Raw genomic sequence first — 14,490 nt, 5'->3', positions numbered from 1 at the left:
TCAAAAGTGTATGGCCAGCCTCCTTAGCAAGGCCCTAAGCAACTTAGAGAGACCCTGTCTCAAATAAAAAGCATAAAGAGCTGGTGATATAGCTTAGTAGTTAAGTGCCCCTGGGTTCAATCCCCAGTACCAAAATCAACCTACCAATCAACCAACCACATTCATTGGGGCTGGGGTTGTAGCCCAGTAGTAAAGCATTCATCTAGTATGTGTGAGGTCCTGGGTTTAATCCCCAAAACTGAAAAAAATAAAAAATAAAACGTACTCATTGTGGCCTAATGGGTAGAAAGGTGGCAAGGAGAATGTTCAGAAAGAGGATGAAGATGGAGACAGTGGCAAGGCTCCATGTCATCCTTTTGGTTATTATTCCCAAACTGCAGCTAGGAGAAGTGGAAATTTTTATCTGGTTTCCCTTAGGACCTGGGTTCTGTGGTGGAGCCCAGTGGTTCTTTATTTTTTTTTTTTAATGTTTATTTTTTAGTTGTAGTTGGACACAATATCTTCATTTTATTTATTTACTTTCTATGTGGTGCTGAGGATTGAGCCCAGGTCCCTGAACGTGGTAGGCGAGCATTCTACCATTGAGCCACAACCCCAGCCGCCCCCCACCAGCCCAGTGATTCTTAATAAGAAAGAACTTCCCATGTGCCTTGGGTGTGAGCAGTTCAGGTACTCCAAGTAGACCAAACCCACAGCATCATCCTCTCCTGTCTGTGCCTTCCTGAACTGAATAAGATATGAACAAAAATATGTTGGAGTCACATAGCTGGCTCTAATATCTCTACCAGGGCTTTGCAGAATTAGGGATAGGGAAAGGGCTGGGAAGATATGGAATTAGGCATTGTCTGCAAACTGCATCCCCCTTTCCAAAAAACAGACCTAGACATAGAGAGCAAGTTGAAGCTCTGAAATAATTTTTAGGATGAACCTAGAAGCTTTTGAAGGAAACTCAGCAAACTTTATTTCATGTATCTGTCTTTATAGAAGAAAGACCTCAGATTTTACCAGGTTGTAGATGGTGGCTTTCTGTGTATGTATAATACAGATGAAGACAGCTCAGCTTTATTATCCAAATGCTTGAAGAGCAGAGCAGAGGATATGAATTCCCAGTTATCCTAGGAATGGCCAGTCTCTAAAATAAGAAAAGGTAAAAGGTAGAAACATAACATCTGGGTGGAGGAAAATAATGTCACCTCATTGTCTCCTTTCAGATCTCAGATGAAGCACATCTTTTCTCTTGTTCTTTGTGATTCCCTGTCTTCCTTATGCAGACTGTGGAAGAGAGAGAAGGCTGAGGTTTATTGGTCGGAGAAGAAAAAATCCCATGTCTCACTGCAGGATGTAAAGAACTAAGGAAAAGGGCCAATGTAACACTTTAAATTGCCTGGTGTGATGCACAAGATACTTTCTGGGTTTTTTTAATATATCTCTGAGTACACAAGTATTTATGAAAAGGCCCCACAAGGTCACTGCTGTTCAGTTGTATGCTTGGGCAGCTGGGAAAAATAGAGCAGGGGAGTTCAATTTGAGTTTTATAATTATCAGTCTTGTTTTTTTTCCCCCTTTGTTACAGGGAATTGAGCCCAGGGGCACTTAATCACTGAGCAACATTCCCAGCCCTTTTTATATTTTATTTTAAGACAGGGTCTTGCTAAGTTGCTTAGGGCCTTGCTAAGTTACTGAGGCTGGCTTTGAATGTGAATCCTCCTGTCTTAGCTTCCCAAGCCACTAGGATTATAGGCATATGCCACCATGTCCAGCTAATAATCAGTTTTGAAGCCAAAGTTGCTCAAAACAGGAATAGTTTTCTCAAGTGTTTGAAATTACCATTAACTATTCTGATTGGGGTAAGATGATAAAAATGACAAAAATGTGGGAGAGATGGGAATAACTATCTTTGGTAGCAATTTTGGCTCAAAGTCCCTATTACACGCTAATCAAAAGAGTTCATTCTGGGGCTGGGAATATGACTCAGTGGTAGAGTACCTGCCTGGCATATGTGAGGCCCTGAGTTTGATCTCCAGCACCATTGAGAGAGAGAGAGAGAGAGAGAGAGAGAGAGAGAGAGAGAGAGAGAAATATTTTTTAGGCTTCTCTGCTAACAAAGAATCTTGCTTTGACAAACGAGTTTGATAAGCCTCTCTGTTTGGAAAGCCTAGGACAGGTGTTGGAATGGAGTTGAGAGATGATCTATAGTCCCATGATTTTTAACAGAAGAAACTAAGCCCAGAGTCATTTATGTGGTTGACAACAGAAGTAGCACCATTAGAATCTTCCAGTGGTTCTCTTCTCTGGAGTAGAAAGTTTAATCTCACTGCAACTAGAAGGTTTGGGCCACCTTACTTGCCTTCTTTCTTAGGTTATAAGGTGAACAGTTTTTAGATCTGCATCTTGGTGACTTAAATCCTTGAACTGGAAACAAGGACTTATGCATAAGAGAAGAACTAATCCTCTTACTGCCATGTCTCTTTTCAGAAATTATGGGCCTGAGGAAAATACCAAACAAAGTCTGATGCTAAGTCTTGTTACAATAGAACAACATTCCTTGATTTAGGGATTACTCCAGCAAGTGTGTCCCATCAGAGTCTACAAGGTGGATACAAAATCCAGGGACCAGCTCATTCATAATCAGCAGTGTACTTTTTAAGATTTTTTGTCTGATAAACCTTGACCCTGTCTGTTTCCAGAACAGAGTCCATAACTATACTAAGAAAAGAAGGCAAATCATAAAGCCTAGAATTCCAAGTTTTCTCCAGCAATCAGTCAAGAGACCAGTAAAGAAAGGGAGTCCCTCTGCCTGTGGCATTGTCCATACCAACAGGGTCCCACACTCTTATTGTTCCTGCAGATTAAAATAAGGCTAAAAATATCTGCTCAATATCAACTTATCTTACTTTAATTTCCTTAGCTACTGTGGTGGGGGTCTGGGGGGTACAGAGAGGGAGGGAGATAGTGCACCAATCTAAGAGTAAAGAATTCCTTTGTGGATGTTGGGGACTGGGGTAGAGTATAAGGAAGGATAAGTTTCTCCCATGCTGGGAAGTACAAGTTTCAGATTTGAAACTAAGAGGAAATAAAAAAAGAAACATTCAGTTGCATTTTCATTGGAAAAAAGTTAGGATTTATTTCTGAGTACCTCCTAAAATATGCCTTGCCTTTAACCTACTGAGAGGAAGAGGACTGCCTAGAAGCCAAAAAACAACTAACTAACTGCACTCAATGGCCACAAAGACATTACATCTTGTGCATGACACATCAATATCTAGTGACTAGGACAAGATACAATTCTGAGGCTGCCAAAAAGAGGGTAGCTTCCACTACCCTGAGGCCCACTCCAGAAGCTCCAGTGAAACCTCTCTACTCCCCAGTGGTAGGATTATTTTCTTCTAAGACTTTATCTCTGGAGTCACTCATCTGACTATTCTCATGATCCAAGGGGCTCCTGGATTCCAGCTTTAGGTTGTTAGTAGGGAAGCCTGAAGTCCCTTGCACACTGCCAAGGAAGATTCACTGACTTACTGGCCAGCATTTTTTAAAAATTGTTTTAAATATATTTAGTTGTAGATGGACACAATACCTTTATTTTTATGTGGCACTGAGGATTGAACCCAGTGCCTCACACATGCCAGGCAAGCACTCCACCACTGAGCCACAACCCCAGCCCATTCCTAGGCATTTCTTACATGCCTATTAATCAAGGCACTATGCTTTCAAAAATTATCTTACTTAGCCTTTTATCTGGTCCTTTCCTCAAAATCCTACTTAACTAGAAATATTCAAGGAAGTCAGACACCTGTTTTTCATGCTTCTTAAGGATATGTGTACTTTCACACAAGCAAAATAAGCAGCATCAGTGAAGGGAGATAGCCAGGTCCCAGTGGTCTTCTGGATGGCAATAGGGATGGAAGGCCTAAAGCTGACAGGTGAGCAGGTCAGGAGGATACCAAAGTTACCAAGGATGCTTTGAGGTCTTAGACCATTAAGACAGGTACAATAGAAGTTACTAAACATGTAAAAATAGATAAGACTCACACAGATAATTTTGCTTATGGAGAGAAGAAAGAGGCCAAATAAGGTATGCAAAGCTGGACACACAGTGGTTGGTAATGCATCAAATCTTCCTGGAAGCAGAGTCAAATAAATTCTTGATCTGGAGGGGTAAATGGGTAACCTTAGTTCTCAAACATCTTATATCTAAAGGTCCATATTCCACTTAACATTCTACTGTTCCCAAGACAGGACTAGCCATAATTTAAACAAAAGAAAACAAAACAGAAATCCAATAAAAATTTAAAAGTGAAAATCTACAACTCTAGCAGACAAGTGGTAGGAAATAACTGGGGATGGGTCTATACAAAAAGGCACATGGAGAGCTGTTTTAGTATTGAAGAAGCAGGGAGTGCTCCCCAAGTTTGTAGTTCCATCAGGATGTCTTCCCTAGGGTTTCCTAGATTGCATTTCTTTCTTAGGACTCTTATACAGTGAATCCCTTCCTTCCCAGCCTTGCTTCCCAAGTTCCCTACACTTCTTACCCCAACTAGTACTGTAGACAGCACTCCATTCCAAGTTTCTTCTCTAACACATCTCTCTCACTTTGCTCATTGCTTCCCAGATGTTCTCACCTAGGCCTATGTTTTTTCCTCCAGTCTTCTGAGAACCCCGAGTCCCTCACTTTCTCGTCCTCTGATACCCTCTCCTTTCCCGGCTGTCCCTCTGTTCCACCCTAGCCATACCCACGGAGAAGCCTCGCGCATGCCAGTTGCTCCCTATTCTCAGTCTTCTGGCTTGACCCACCTCCCGCCTTTGGACCCTCAGATCCCTGCTCTCCCTGCCTCAATACTGGGGCCTCAAGCCAAAGTGCCCCAGGCAAGCTAACGCCCCTCCCTCCTCAGCTTACCCCTCGCCCGCCCACGTCTCCCCTCACTTCACGCCCAAGCCCCTAAGGCCCCGCCCCCGTTGCGGAGGCCCCGCCCCCACTTCGTCGAAGCCCCGCCCCTCACTCACCTGAGGCGTCTCCGCGCGCGCGCGCAGGCTGTTTAGGGTGAGGAAGAGGGGGGCGGGGGTCCCCCACTCTGGCCCGGGTGGCCCAGTGCGGGGGCAGTGGGGTCACTGAGGCGGCGACAGCCAGACCGGAGCCAGGACTTGTGTACTCGGTGGCGGCGGCTTCATCTCCATCAGCGGCTTCACCTGAGGAGGGACCGGCCCCCCCACAACTCCCCCCTCATCAGAACCGTTCCCCCCTCCCGAACAACTTCCGGTCCCACTGCCAGGCGACAGGCAGCTGGGCCGAACGCCGAGCGCCCCCAAGCCGGGGAGACTGCTGGGGAGAAAAAAGGAGAAGGGCTAGGGGAGAGTAGCCGAGCGCCGAAAGATTCAAGTCCGAATGGCTCTGTCGCTCCTAGAGGGTAACTCGAAAAGACTACCCCTTCGTCTGCATCTAATTTGCAAACTAGGTCTACTTTGGGCGCCACACACGTTCTGACACGTCTGACCCTAGTACCGAGGTTTTTAAAAAAATTTTTAGTTGTCACTGGGTCTTTATATGAGGTGCTGAGAATCGAACCCTGTGCTTCTCAGCCCCGCTAGTGCCGAGTTTTGCCCCTGCCCTTCCTAAGACTATTGATGTCAACCTCTTAACATTCTTTGCCTTTCCTGCCAAGCACATACAGTTAGCGGGATAGCGGTTTGAGGGTAACAAATGTTTTTTAAATAATCTCTTAGGGGTACCCCGGGGTCAATCACGTAGGCAACACAGCAGATGACGACGGACCTCAAAATAACAAAAAAAACTGAAGCCCCACTCCTTGACTTCCCAGAGATTGCTTTCCTCCACTTCCCACCTCCTACCAACACCACCATTTGTTGGCTTTGGTATAATCTCACCTGTGCCAATACTTCCCTCTTGCAACATGACAATTCCCCAGGCCCCAGAGGCCCCAGACTCACAATCTTAAATACTTTATTGATGTATTTAGATAAATGGAGAGGGATTATGCCTTTCAATGCCCCCACAAGCCCATTACAACCCAGAGAAGCAGTAGAAAGTAGTATATATGTTTTTCTTATACACACCATACACATTCTCTGAAGAGTCCAAGAAAAACAAAATACAGCCTGGACAGCAACAAGCATTTAGAAGTGGAGGTGGCATAGGATGAGAAAATGGTGCTTGGCTCCAGAATTATTTTTCTTGCCTCTAGACCCTTTCTCCAACAGCTCTTATCTTCTGGCACAGGGTTAGAGGCCAGGAGGGGTATGTAACATACTGTCAAAGGAGAGAGGATGCCTGGGTGGGAATGTGCAATGCATGTATACCTGGATATGACTTAGGAAGGCACAGTACAAGTTTTTGATCCAAGAAGTGAAGAGGAAAAGGTTTTTCTGTGGCAGAAGACCAAAGGATGGGTGGGGAAAGGGGTCAAGGTGTTTTCTATAGGATAGTTGACTCCATTCCATGCTCTCATGATGTGACATGGACATGGACACGGTGCCAGGCATTGCTGAGTACACCTCGAAGGTTCCAGATTGGGGCTACTGTGTCTGGCTGCACATTGTAACTGTCATCCACAGCCTTACAAACAATGTTCAATTCTTTTTGTCCAGCTGGCACAGAGGCTTGCAGCTGCCATAGACGCCAGGCCCAGGCCTTCCTGGGTGGCTGCTTTTCTCCATCCAGGTCAGCTGCATGCCAGGTTAGCCCCCCATCCAGGGACACATCCACCCGGATCACAGCCCTGCCACCACCACTCCATGCATAGCCCTTGACAATTACCTCCCCTGACTCTATAGTCTCTCCATCCTGAGGCTCTGTGATGGCTGACTGGATAGGGAGTTCTTGAATAGATGGAGCTGAGTCAAAATCTACAGTATCCCAGTCCACAGATGGAGAGAAGCCTTTATAATCCCGCCGTTGCCAGTGGCTGTAACTTTCCTCTGGCTCCACACTCACTCTGCCCAGCCATTTGACGTGGCGGGCACCTACCACACCAGGAACCACCACCCGCACAGGAAAGCCATGGTCACGAGGTAAAGGCTGCCCATTCATCTCATATGCCAGCAAGACCTCAGCTTCAGGATCCATGGCCCGAGCCAAAGGGATAGAGGCTCCATAGGCAGTCCCAGTGGGGTCTGAATCCAGTCCCTCAAAGCAGACATGGGCCTCTTTTTCAGAAAGTTGGTGACCAGCCTGGGCTAATACATCACAGAGCCGTGCCCCAGCCCATCGTGCAGTGCTGATGGCCCCTGTTCTCCACTCTAGACCTCTTACTTCTTTGACTTGAGTCATTTCAGAGCGCCGGTTGCCAGCACACTGCAAAGTGACTGTGACCTCATGTTTGGGAAACATGTACAAGTCACACAAGGATAGAGACAGTGACTGACCTCCAGGTGGCCCTACTATATGCAAACGATAGGTGTCTGGGTCCAGATTAGGTACAGGCAGATGATTCCGGGTGAAGAAGATAGGGTTAGGTGTGATGTAGTTTTCTGTCAGCAGCTCAGGAGGAGGCTCCGCATTAAAGGGACGTTGGCTGTTGACCTTTAGGGCTGGATGTCGCATAGGATCATGAGCATAAGGGTCAGATGTTTCCAAGGTGGGGGGTGCACTGTCTTCAGGTTTCAGCTCCCCAATCTTGTACTGAGCCAGTAACTCATACACATGGGGCTGGTTGTGAATAGCATAGAGGGCCCAAAAGGGTTCTAGGGGACCCCCAGCTGCTAGCATCAACTTAGACGGTCCCCCTGGATGTAGTTCCACAAATTCTGTGACATCAAAGACCTCACAGCCCAGAGTTACCCAGATCCCAGTCTCAGGGCTCCTGTGGGAATACACTTCCTCCTTAGTGTACAAGGGTGGTGACTCCTGAGAAGCCTGCAGGAAGGGAAGGAATGAAGCAAAAAGAGAGCAGAATATTAAGAAATAACTCTAGTTCACTCCAAACCAACCCATAGTAGTAGCCTTTGGGAAATGAAAGTGGAAGATGCCATCTATACTGTGCATGAAGACAATGCCAGCATGGGCTCTGTGGTGATAGCAAGAACATGAGTCACAGCCTAGGTTACCCGAGGACCCCTTTATTTTAATAATGAAGTCCCTTCTGCACTTACCCTACACCGATGATCATGATAGGCCAATGCTGTGCCAAAGCCTAGCAGGGCCCCCATGATTCTCCATCCCCTAGTGCTGGAATTATCACCAGAGAAGTTCAGGCTGGGGCGCTGGGGCTGAAACGATTCATTTGTAGAGCAGGCCTGGATGCAGAGCCTTGAGGGAGGTGGCCTGAATCTGGAAGAGAGAGATCTTAGTAAGCACATATGGTCATGTGAAAGTGCCAGTGAATGTTTGAGTTCTGTCTCTCCCTGGTTGGTCATTACTGTTGGAAGTTAGTTTCTCTAGGAATGGGTGGGACAAGTGGAATGTGGCTTTCCTTTTCCTCCTTGGCTACCACTCAACTATCTTTATCTGCCAGATAAGATAATCACCTGACAGATAAGATAGTTATCTAGGAGATATGGTAAGGGGGCAAGTCCTGGGATGGGATGGCCTACCTGCAGGCCTGTCGAAGTGCTGAGACCACAGCTCTGTGCAGCAGCAGCATTGTGGTAGAACTGCAGGAGGAAGATTCCAGGATTAAACCATGAAGCCCCTTAAGAGGGGATATTAGGGAGGCCTGAGGAAATAGGTGGGAGGATGAAACAGAGAAAATCAGCAAGGAACTCTCTGGGAAAATAGAGCACTTTAGAGATAAAGATTGTGCTAAGAGGACGGAAGGAAATGGGGGGACAGGTGCTTTTAAAATCACTTATTTTCCATCCTCCAGTGTCTACTTTGTCCACTATAGAGAGCAATACCTGAAGCCAAAGGCCTAAAGGGCAAAAGACAAATGCCTACTGTCCAATTTGCAGTTTGTTTATTTATTTATTTTGGATTGCTGGGGCTCAAACCAAGGGCCTTGCCAATGGTAGGCAAGCACCCTATCAATGAGCTACAGTTCCAGTTTTCTGGAGATTATTTCTGAAGTCAACAGAGGATAACTGAGGGTAAGACTGATACAAACAGGGACAAAAGGTGAAAAAGGTAATGGAAGCCTAATAAATGAATAAACCCAGATTCTAGAGACAAACTACTTTGGGCTTGTAAAGCAGCCCTGCCATTAACCAGTTCCCTGGGCAAGGTACCAAGCCTCTCTGAACTTCTGTCCTCATCTCTGAAATGAGATCTACCTAGAGAACTGATATAAAGAGTGAACAAGCAATAACATTGTCTCTGAAGGTCTTTCTCCTTCTCTCCCTCTACCTCATGCTCTCCAAATTGACCCCAGCTGGGAATTGGATCCTAATTCCATGTCCCCACCCCAACCTTCTCTATGCCATTCTAGTGAGCTCAGCAAGTTGATGAGTCAATGGCCAGGGTGTCAAGGGATGGGCTGGAGAAAGAAGTTAATTTTTCTCTTCTGTCCTGCAACACATCTTCTTCACAATCCAGTGCCTCTGAGCAGAACACATACCCAGGAGAGTCAAAGTGGGAGGATAAGAACTGTCCCAATTGCTAATGAAATGATGGAACCCAACCAGTGAGAGATTGGCATGGGTGGGGAGACAAAGAAACCTCCTGAGAAATGGGAATAGGAACAGAGACTATACTTTACCCTTGGGTCATGAGACCCTTGCTCACTCTGCCACCTATCCTTAATTCCAGCAGCCTTCTTGGACCAGACTGGAGTTCCAGGTTTGGGAGGGTGGCTTTCTGCTGCACTACAGAAATGCTACACCTTGGTGATGGACCTTTATTCCCCAGGAGCACTTTAGGTAGAGGATACGTCTAACATTCGGGGGAGAGCAGAAGCCCCTAACTAGCAGCTGGCACAAAAAGTCTGGTATCAATACTCTGCAACCCCAAGAGCATCCGGGCATCGGGAGTGGAGGCAGTGGTACCTTTGTTATCCCTAAGGTTCAAAGACTCCTTGAGACAAAGCCCCAGCCGCCGCCGACTCCTCTCTGCCCCCTCTGCGGCCCTCCCTCCTTTCCCTCTCCGCCGCAGCCTGCTTACCCTGCTCAGTGTCCACACCTCGGCAGTTTTACCAGCCCAGCGCCTGGAGAGTGCTCGCGCAGGGGCGGGGCCGGCACGGTGTGACGTGCACAGAAGCTTAAACAGACTCCCTCACGCCCCTCAGCGGGTACCCCAGTCATTGGCCGGTCGCAGGCCGCCTCCCAGCCGCCAGGTCCGCTTGCTGGACGCCGGCCAAGGGAGGCGGCGCGCCACGAGGGCTCGGGACTGAGCTGGCGATGTTGTTTCCACTTCTGCTGCACAGCCGTTGACTTGAGTAGATTAGCTCCGGTGGGCAAGGAAGGGTCCCTCGCCGATGTCCGGAACCCAGTGGAAGGGGATGAGGGATCCAAAGATTGAGCTGAAAGATGGGAAGACTGAGACGCCCCGCTTCTCCAGCTGGAAGGTCTGGGCAGAGACCGAAGTTCCCCTGGAGGCCTCCGGATCCAGCTAGTCTCCCGGCGCTGAGTTCCGTCTCTACTAATTTTGACAAGCGTTCGTATTGCAACTACGACAGCCCTGTTTGTCTTTTAGGGAAAACAAGGTCAGTCGCTTAATTCTCTTATATCCAAGAATGACAGCAGAAATGAAGACTAAAATAGTGGTTCCAAGACGTCGAGATTCCTTGGACTAATTGAATTTTCTAGTTAAACGTATGGAGCCAACAAGGAATAGCCATCTTTTAAATTTTGCGTAGTTTTTAAAAATCATCACCCCTTAACGACACAGTGGCCCCAAAGTACGAATATTATAGTCTCTTACTTCAATGTGAAGGACACTAGTAGAATAAATTTGTTATACCCTTTTAACATTTGCGCGGGATTGAAATTTTGTCAAACCTAGTTCCTGAGCCTTGAACAAACGTATCCAACACTGCCCTCTAGAGATCAGAGGGTTGAGCTATAATCTTAATCAGTTTTAAGTGAAGGTTTGATTAAATTTGGAAGATCATTTCCCTTTCTGCTCTCCACTAGAGTTTTTTACCAGGAATCACGGACTCTGGTTTGTGGTTGGAGGCTGTATTAACAAACAAAGGGAAAATGACAATGAAGACACTCTTATAAAGATTTTGGAAATGGAAAGATTTCCAACCTGTGTATAATTAAATCATTGGAGAGACCTGAAGTCAGACCTATTCTAATAGTTGTTTAAGGGAAGGAAGAAAAAAAAAAAAAGGGCATGGGCCAGGGTTGTAGCTCAGTGGTAGAGCTCTCATTTAGCATGTGTGAGGCACTGAGTTGGATCCTCAGCACCACATAAAAATAAATAAATAAAGGTATTATATCCACCTACAACTATAAAAATATATTTTTAAAATATTTAGTTTTTAGAAGTAGCTGGACACAATACCTTTGTTTATTTTTATGTGGTGCTGAGGAACGAACCCAGAGCCTCGCACATGCTAAAGAAGAGCTCTACCACTGAGCCACAAACCCAGCCCCTAAAAATATTTTTTTAAAAAGGCCTTGTTACGTGCACATATGAATGTCACACAAACCCCCACTACTATGTATGACTATAATGTACTAATAAAAAATTATAAAAAAGGTTCAATTTTAGGGAAATTCACTTCCTATACCTACTTGTGTGACACATACTTCTTTACTATGGAGCTTAGAGCTTCTCCAATGCTAGACAAGTGCAGTACCATTAATCTATATCCCCAGCCCAACATGATCCACCCCCCTACCCTACCCCAACACTGGGGATTGAACCCAGGGCCTTGCACATGTTAGGCAAGTGCTCTGCGTTGAGCCACTTCCTCAACTCTTTTTTGAGAAAGAGTCTCGATAAATTGCTGAGCAAATTCAAAGTCTGGCCTTGAATTTGTGATCCTTCTGCCTCAGCCTCCCAAGTAGCTAAGATTAGAGGCATGTACCACCACACCTGTCCACAAATTACTTTTTAACTTCACTTTTATTCCTTTTTACAGATAAAGAAACTGAGGAAGAGAGCACTAAGTAACTTGATCAAGGCCACAGCTGGTAAGTTGGCAGAGATGGAACTGGAATGAAGTCTATTTGGCACCAGTACTCCTTAAGACTCTTTGGAATGTAAAACTCTTCCTGCAAACACCAACCAACCAATCTAATCTTTTCTGTTTTATTCCTCCTCACCCTGCCCCCACCCCCTTTAAATTGTGATAGACTGAAGGGCTTCAGGAGTACAGTAGGAGTCAAAAGCAGATCCAGGAAAAATTTTCCTGTTAGGGTGGAAGCTACATGAGCAATCAAAAATATTAAGAACTATGTAATGTTTTGAACGACCAACAATAAAAAAAAATAAAATAAAAATAAAAGTAAAATAAAATTACAAGCATACTGAGTACAAAAATTTAAAAAAAAAAAGCTAATTCAGGCCAGGTGTGGTAGGCATGCTTATAATCCCAGCAATTTGTGAGGCTGAAGCAGGAGGATTCCAAATTTGAGGCCAGTTGTAGCAACTTAGTGAGACCCCATCTCAAAATATAAAAAAGACCTGGGGATATAGCTCAGTGGTAGAACACCCCTGGGTTCAATTCTTGTTCCACAAAAGAAAAAAGAAAAAACGAACGAAAAGAAAAGCTAATTCAGTAATTTCTTTTTTTTAAATTTTAGTTTTGCTATAGTGCCCAGGCTGGCCTTAGCCTCTTGAGTAGTAGGGATTATAGGCATGTGCCAGCAAGCTTAGTTTTTTTTAAACCTGTAGATCATGGACCTCTTTGATAAATTAATGTAGTAATGCATCCTAGAAAAATGCACATACATTTCTGCCTATTACTTCAAAGGATTTATTAATAGAGAATTCTTCCAATCACATCAATGAATCAAGAGATTCATAGACCACATCTCCATACATATATAATCCCTTCCCCCCCCCCCCCAGTGGTGCTGGGGATTTAACTTAGGAACACTTCAATAGTAAGCTACCTCCCAGCTATTTTTAAATTTTACTTTGAGACAGGGTCTCACTAAATTACTAAGGCTGGCCCCAAACTTGTGCTCCTCCTGTCTCAGCCTCCTGAGTTGCTGGGATTGTGGATGCACTACTGAGCTGGCAACATACTTATATACATTCTGTTAAGAGAACCTGAAAGATAAAACAGGTTCAGATTTGATAAGCTATCTATCTATCACCCTCTTTGAATAGGGGTGATTCAACAGCAATAAAAGAGCTCTTTTCTAAATTGGATTCTTCACTGTTCAAGAAAAGATTAAAGGGAATAAGTACCAAGGTACAGAAGAAGGTATGTTTTTCTTTTTCCTAGTACCTGAGAATCAAACCCAGAGCTTCAAGCATGCTAGGCAAACACTTAATCACTGAGCTACATCTTTAGCCATGGAATGTATGGTTCTGATTCAATAAAACAGTTGTATGCCCTTTCTTCCAAATTTCTAGAATCAGGAAGACAAACGGGAAAAAAACAATCCAACACTCCGATGCGCTTTTTTTTTTTTTTTTTCCTTTTTTACTTACATTAAATACATCGGTAAATCAGCAGTCGCATTCTGTTACCACGATTGTTATGTTGGGAGAAGAAGAAAGGGAAAGAAAGACAAATGCTTTCTTTGAAGGAGGGGGAAAAAAAGAGAGAGACCCCCCTCCTCCCTAAAATGAACAAAATAAAACAAAACAAAAAAACTGATCAGAAGGAAAGAAAATGAAGAGTTCAGAAATAAAAAACTAAGAGGCCCAAGCCCAATAGAGCTCAAAGGAGGGCAGAAGAGCTGGTAGGAGTAGAAGAAGGCAGACAGGCCCAGAAGCTAAGGCCAATACTGTTCCTAAGGGGGTGAAGGAGGAGAGAAGCCTGGAGAAATGGTTTCCCAGCCCCAAGGCAATGAAACATCTTCACTCCTATTCCATGAGGAAAACCATACAAAGAATTTCATTCTAAGAGACTTGGGGAGCCATTCTAGTTCTTCCACTTGTAAAAAGGATGCACTGGGTACTTGTAGGGAGTGGGGAGGCTAATGGTTTCTGGGAAGGAAAGGGAAATGTATGTTGTTTCAGGGCCTTGGGAACTAAGGCTGCCCCTGGAAAAGGAAGGGAATTGAGGCCTAAGTGGAAGAATCTAAGCTGGGTCCTACAGATTCTCAGCTTCCTGGTTTCTCAGCTGGCCTGGGACACTCGTGGCTTTTCCTGTGTTTTTTCCCCCCAAATTTCTCCAAAACTCTAGGCCAGAACAAGAAAGAACTTAGAGTTCTCCCTTGCCTTGATGGCTTCCCACAGACATCTAAAACACCTGATGAGGGATGTGAAGAGACATTAGAGTTTAGAAAAGACCAAGGTCCTCTGATGTGAGTCAGCTGTGAGGCACATTCAGTGCTAGTCACTTCCTGTCCATAGGAACAGGTGGTATGATATGAAGGGACCATAACCAGGCCTCTGTGGTACTAGCCCCTAGTGGTATGTGGATTAAACTATTGGTTGGGGAGGGTAAGTATGGAGATAAGGATGGAGGAACT

At 45.1% G+C, this 14,490-nt stretch overlaps 2 protein-coding genes across 17 annotated transcripts in view; both read right to left on the bottom strand.

Moving 5' to 3' along the window:
- IKZF4 (IKAROS family zinc finger 4) overlaps nt 1-5,846 on the bottom strand; it is a 32,801-nt gene extending 26,955 nt beyond the window's left edge. For 4 of the 15 annotated variants that reach the window (XM_081310268.1, XM_081310274.1, XM_081310269.1 and 1 more), the window contains exons 1-2: nt 5,005-5,846; nt 4,033-4,150 (exon numbers count right to left, since the gene is read on the bottom strand). The gene's annotated coding sequence lies outside the window, so the exon portion shown is untranslated. Of the gene's footprint in view, nt 1-1,005; nt 1,133-1,193; nt 1,273-4,032; nt 4,151-5,004 lie in introns of all 15 variants that reach the window. The other 11 variants (XM_081310273.1, XM_081310259.1, XM_081310260.1 and 8 more) reach the window with 6 other exon arrangements.
- Nucleotides 5,847-5,990: 144 nt separating this feature from the next.
- Nucleotides 5,991-10,184, bottom strand: SUOX (sulfite oxidase). Of its 2 annotated transcripts, none has more exons than XM_081310277.1 (4): nt 10,049-10,184; nt 8,548-8,607; nt 8,107-8,284; nt 5,991-7,870 (listed from the first exon to the last, which is right to left on the bottom strand). In XM_081310277.1, exons 2-4 carry the CDS (start codon nt 8,595-8,597, stop codon nt 6,461-6,463), a joined length of 1,638 nt encoding a protein of 545 aa, XP_081166403.1. In that variant the 5' UTR covers nt 8,598-8,607; nt 10,049-10,184; the 3' UTR covers nt 5,991-6,460. The 2 variants fall into 2 exon arrangements, with proteins under 2 accessions (XP_081166403.1, XP_081166402.1); XM_081310276.1 differs by having other exon boundaries at nt 8,548-8,669; nt 10,049-10,160.
- Nucleotides 10,185-14,490: the final 4,306 nt, after the last annotated feature.

This window comes from Spermophilus citellus, assembly GCF_964194105.1.
Source record: "Spermophilus citellus genome assembly, chromosome: 10".
Taxonomy (NCBI): domain Eukaryota; kingdom Metazoa; phylum Chordata; class Mammalia; order Rodentia; family Sciuridae; genus Spermophilus; species Spermophilus citellus.
Note: the sequence above shows the minus strand (reverse complement) of the source record. Positions and strands in the feature narration are given on the sequence as shown.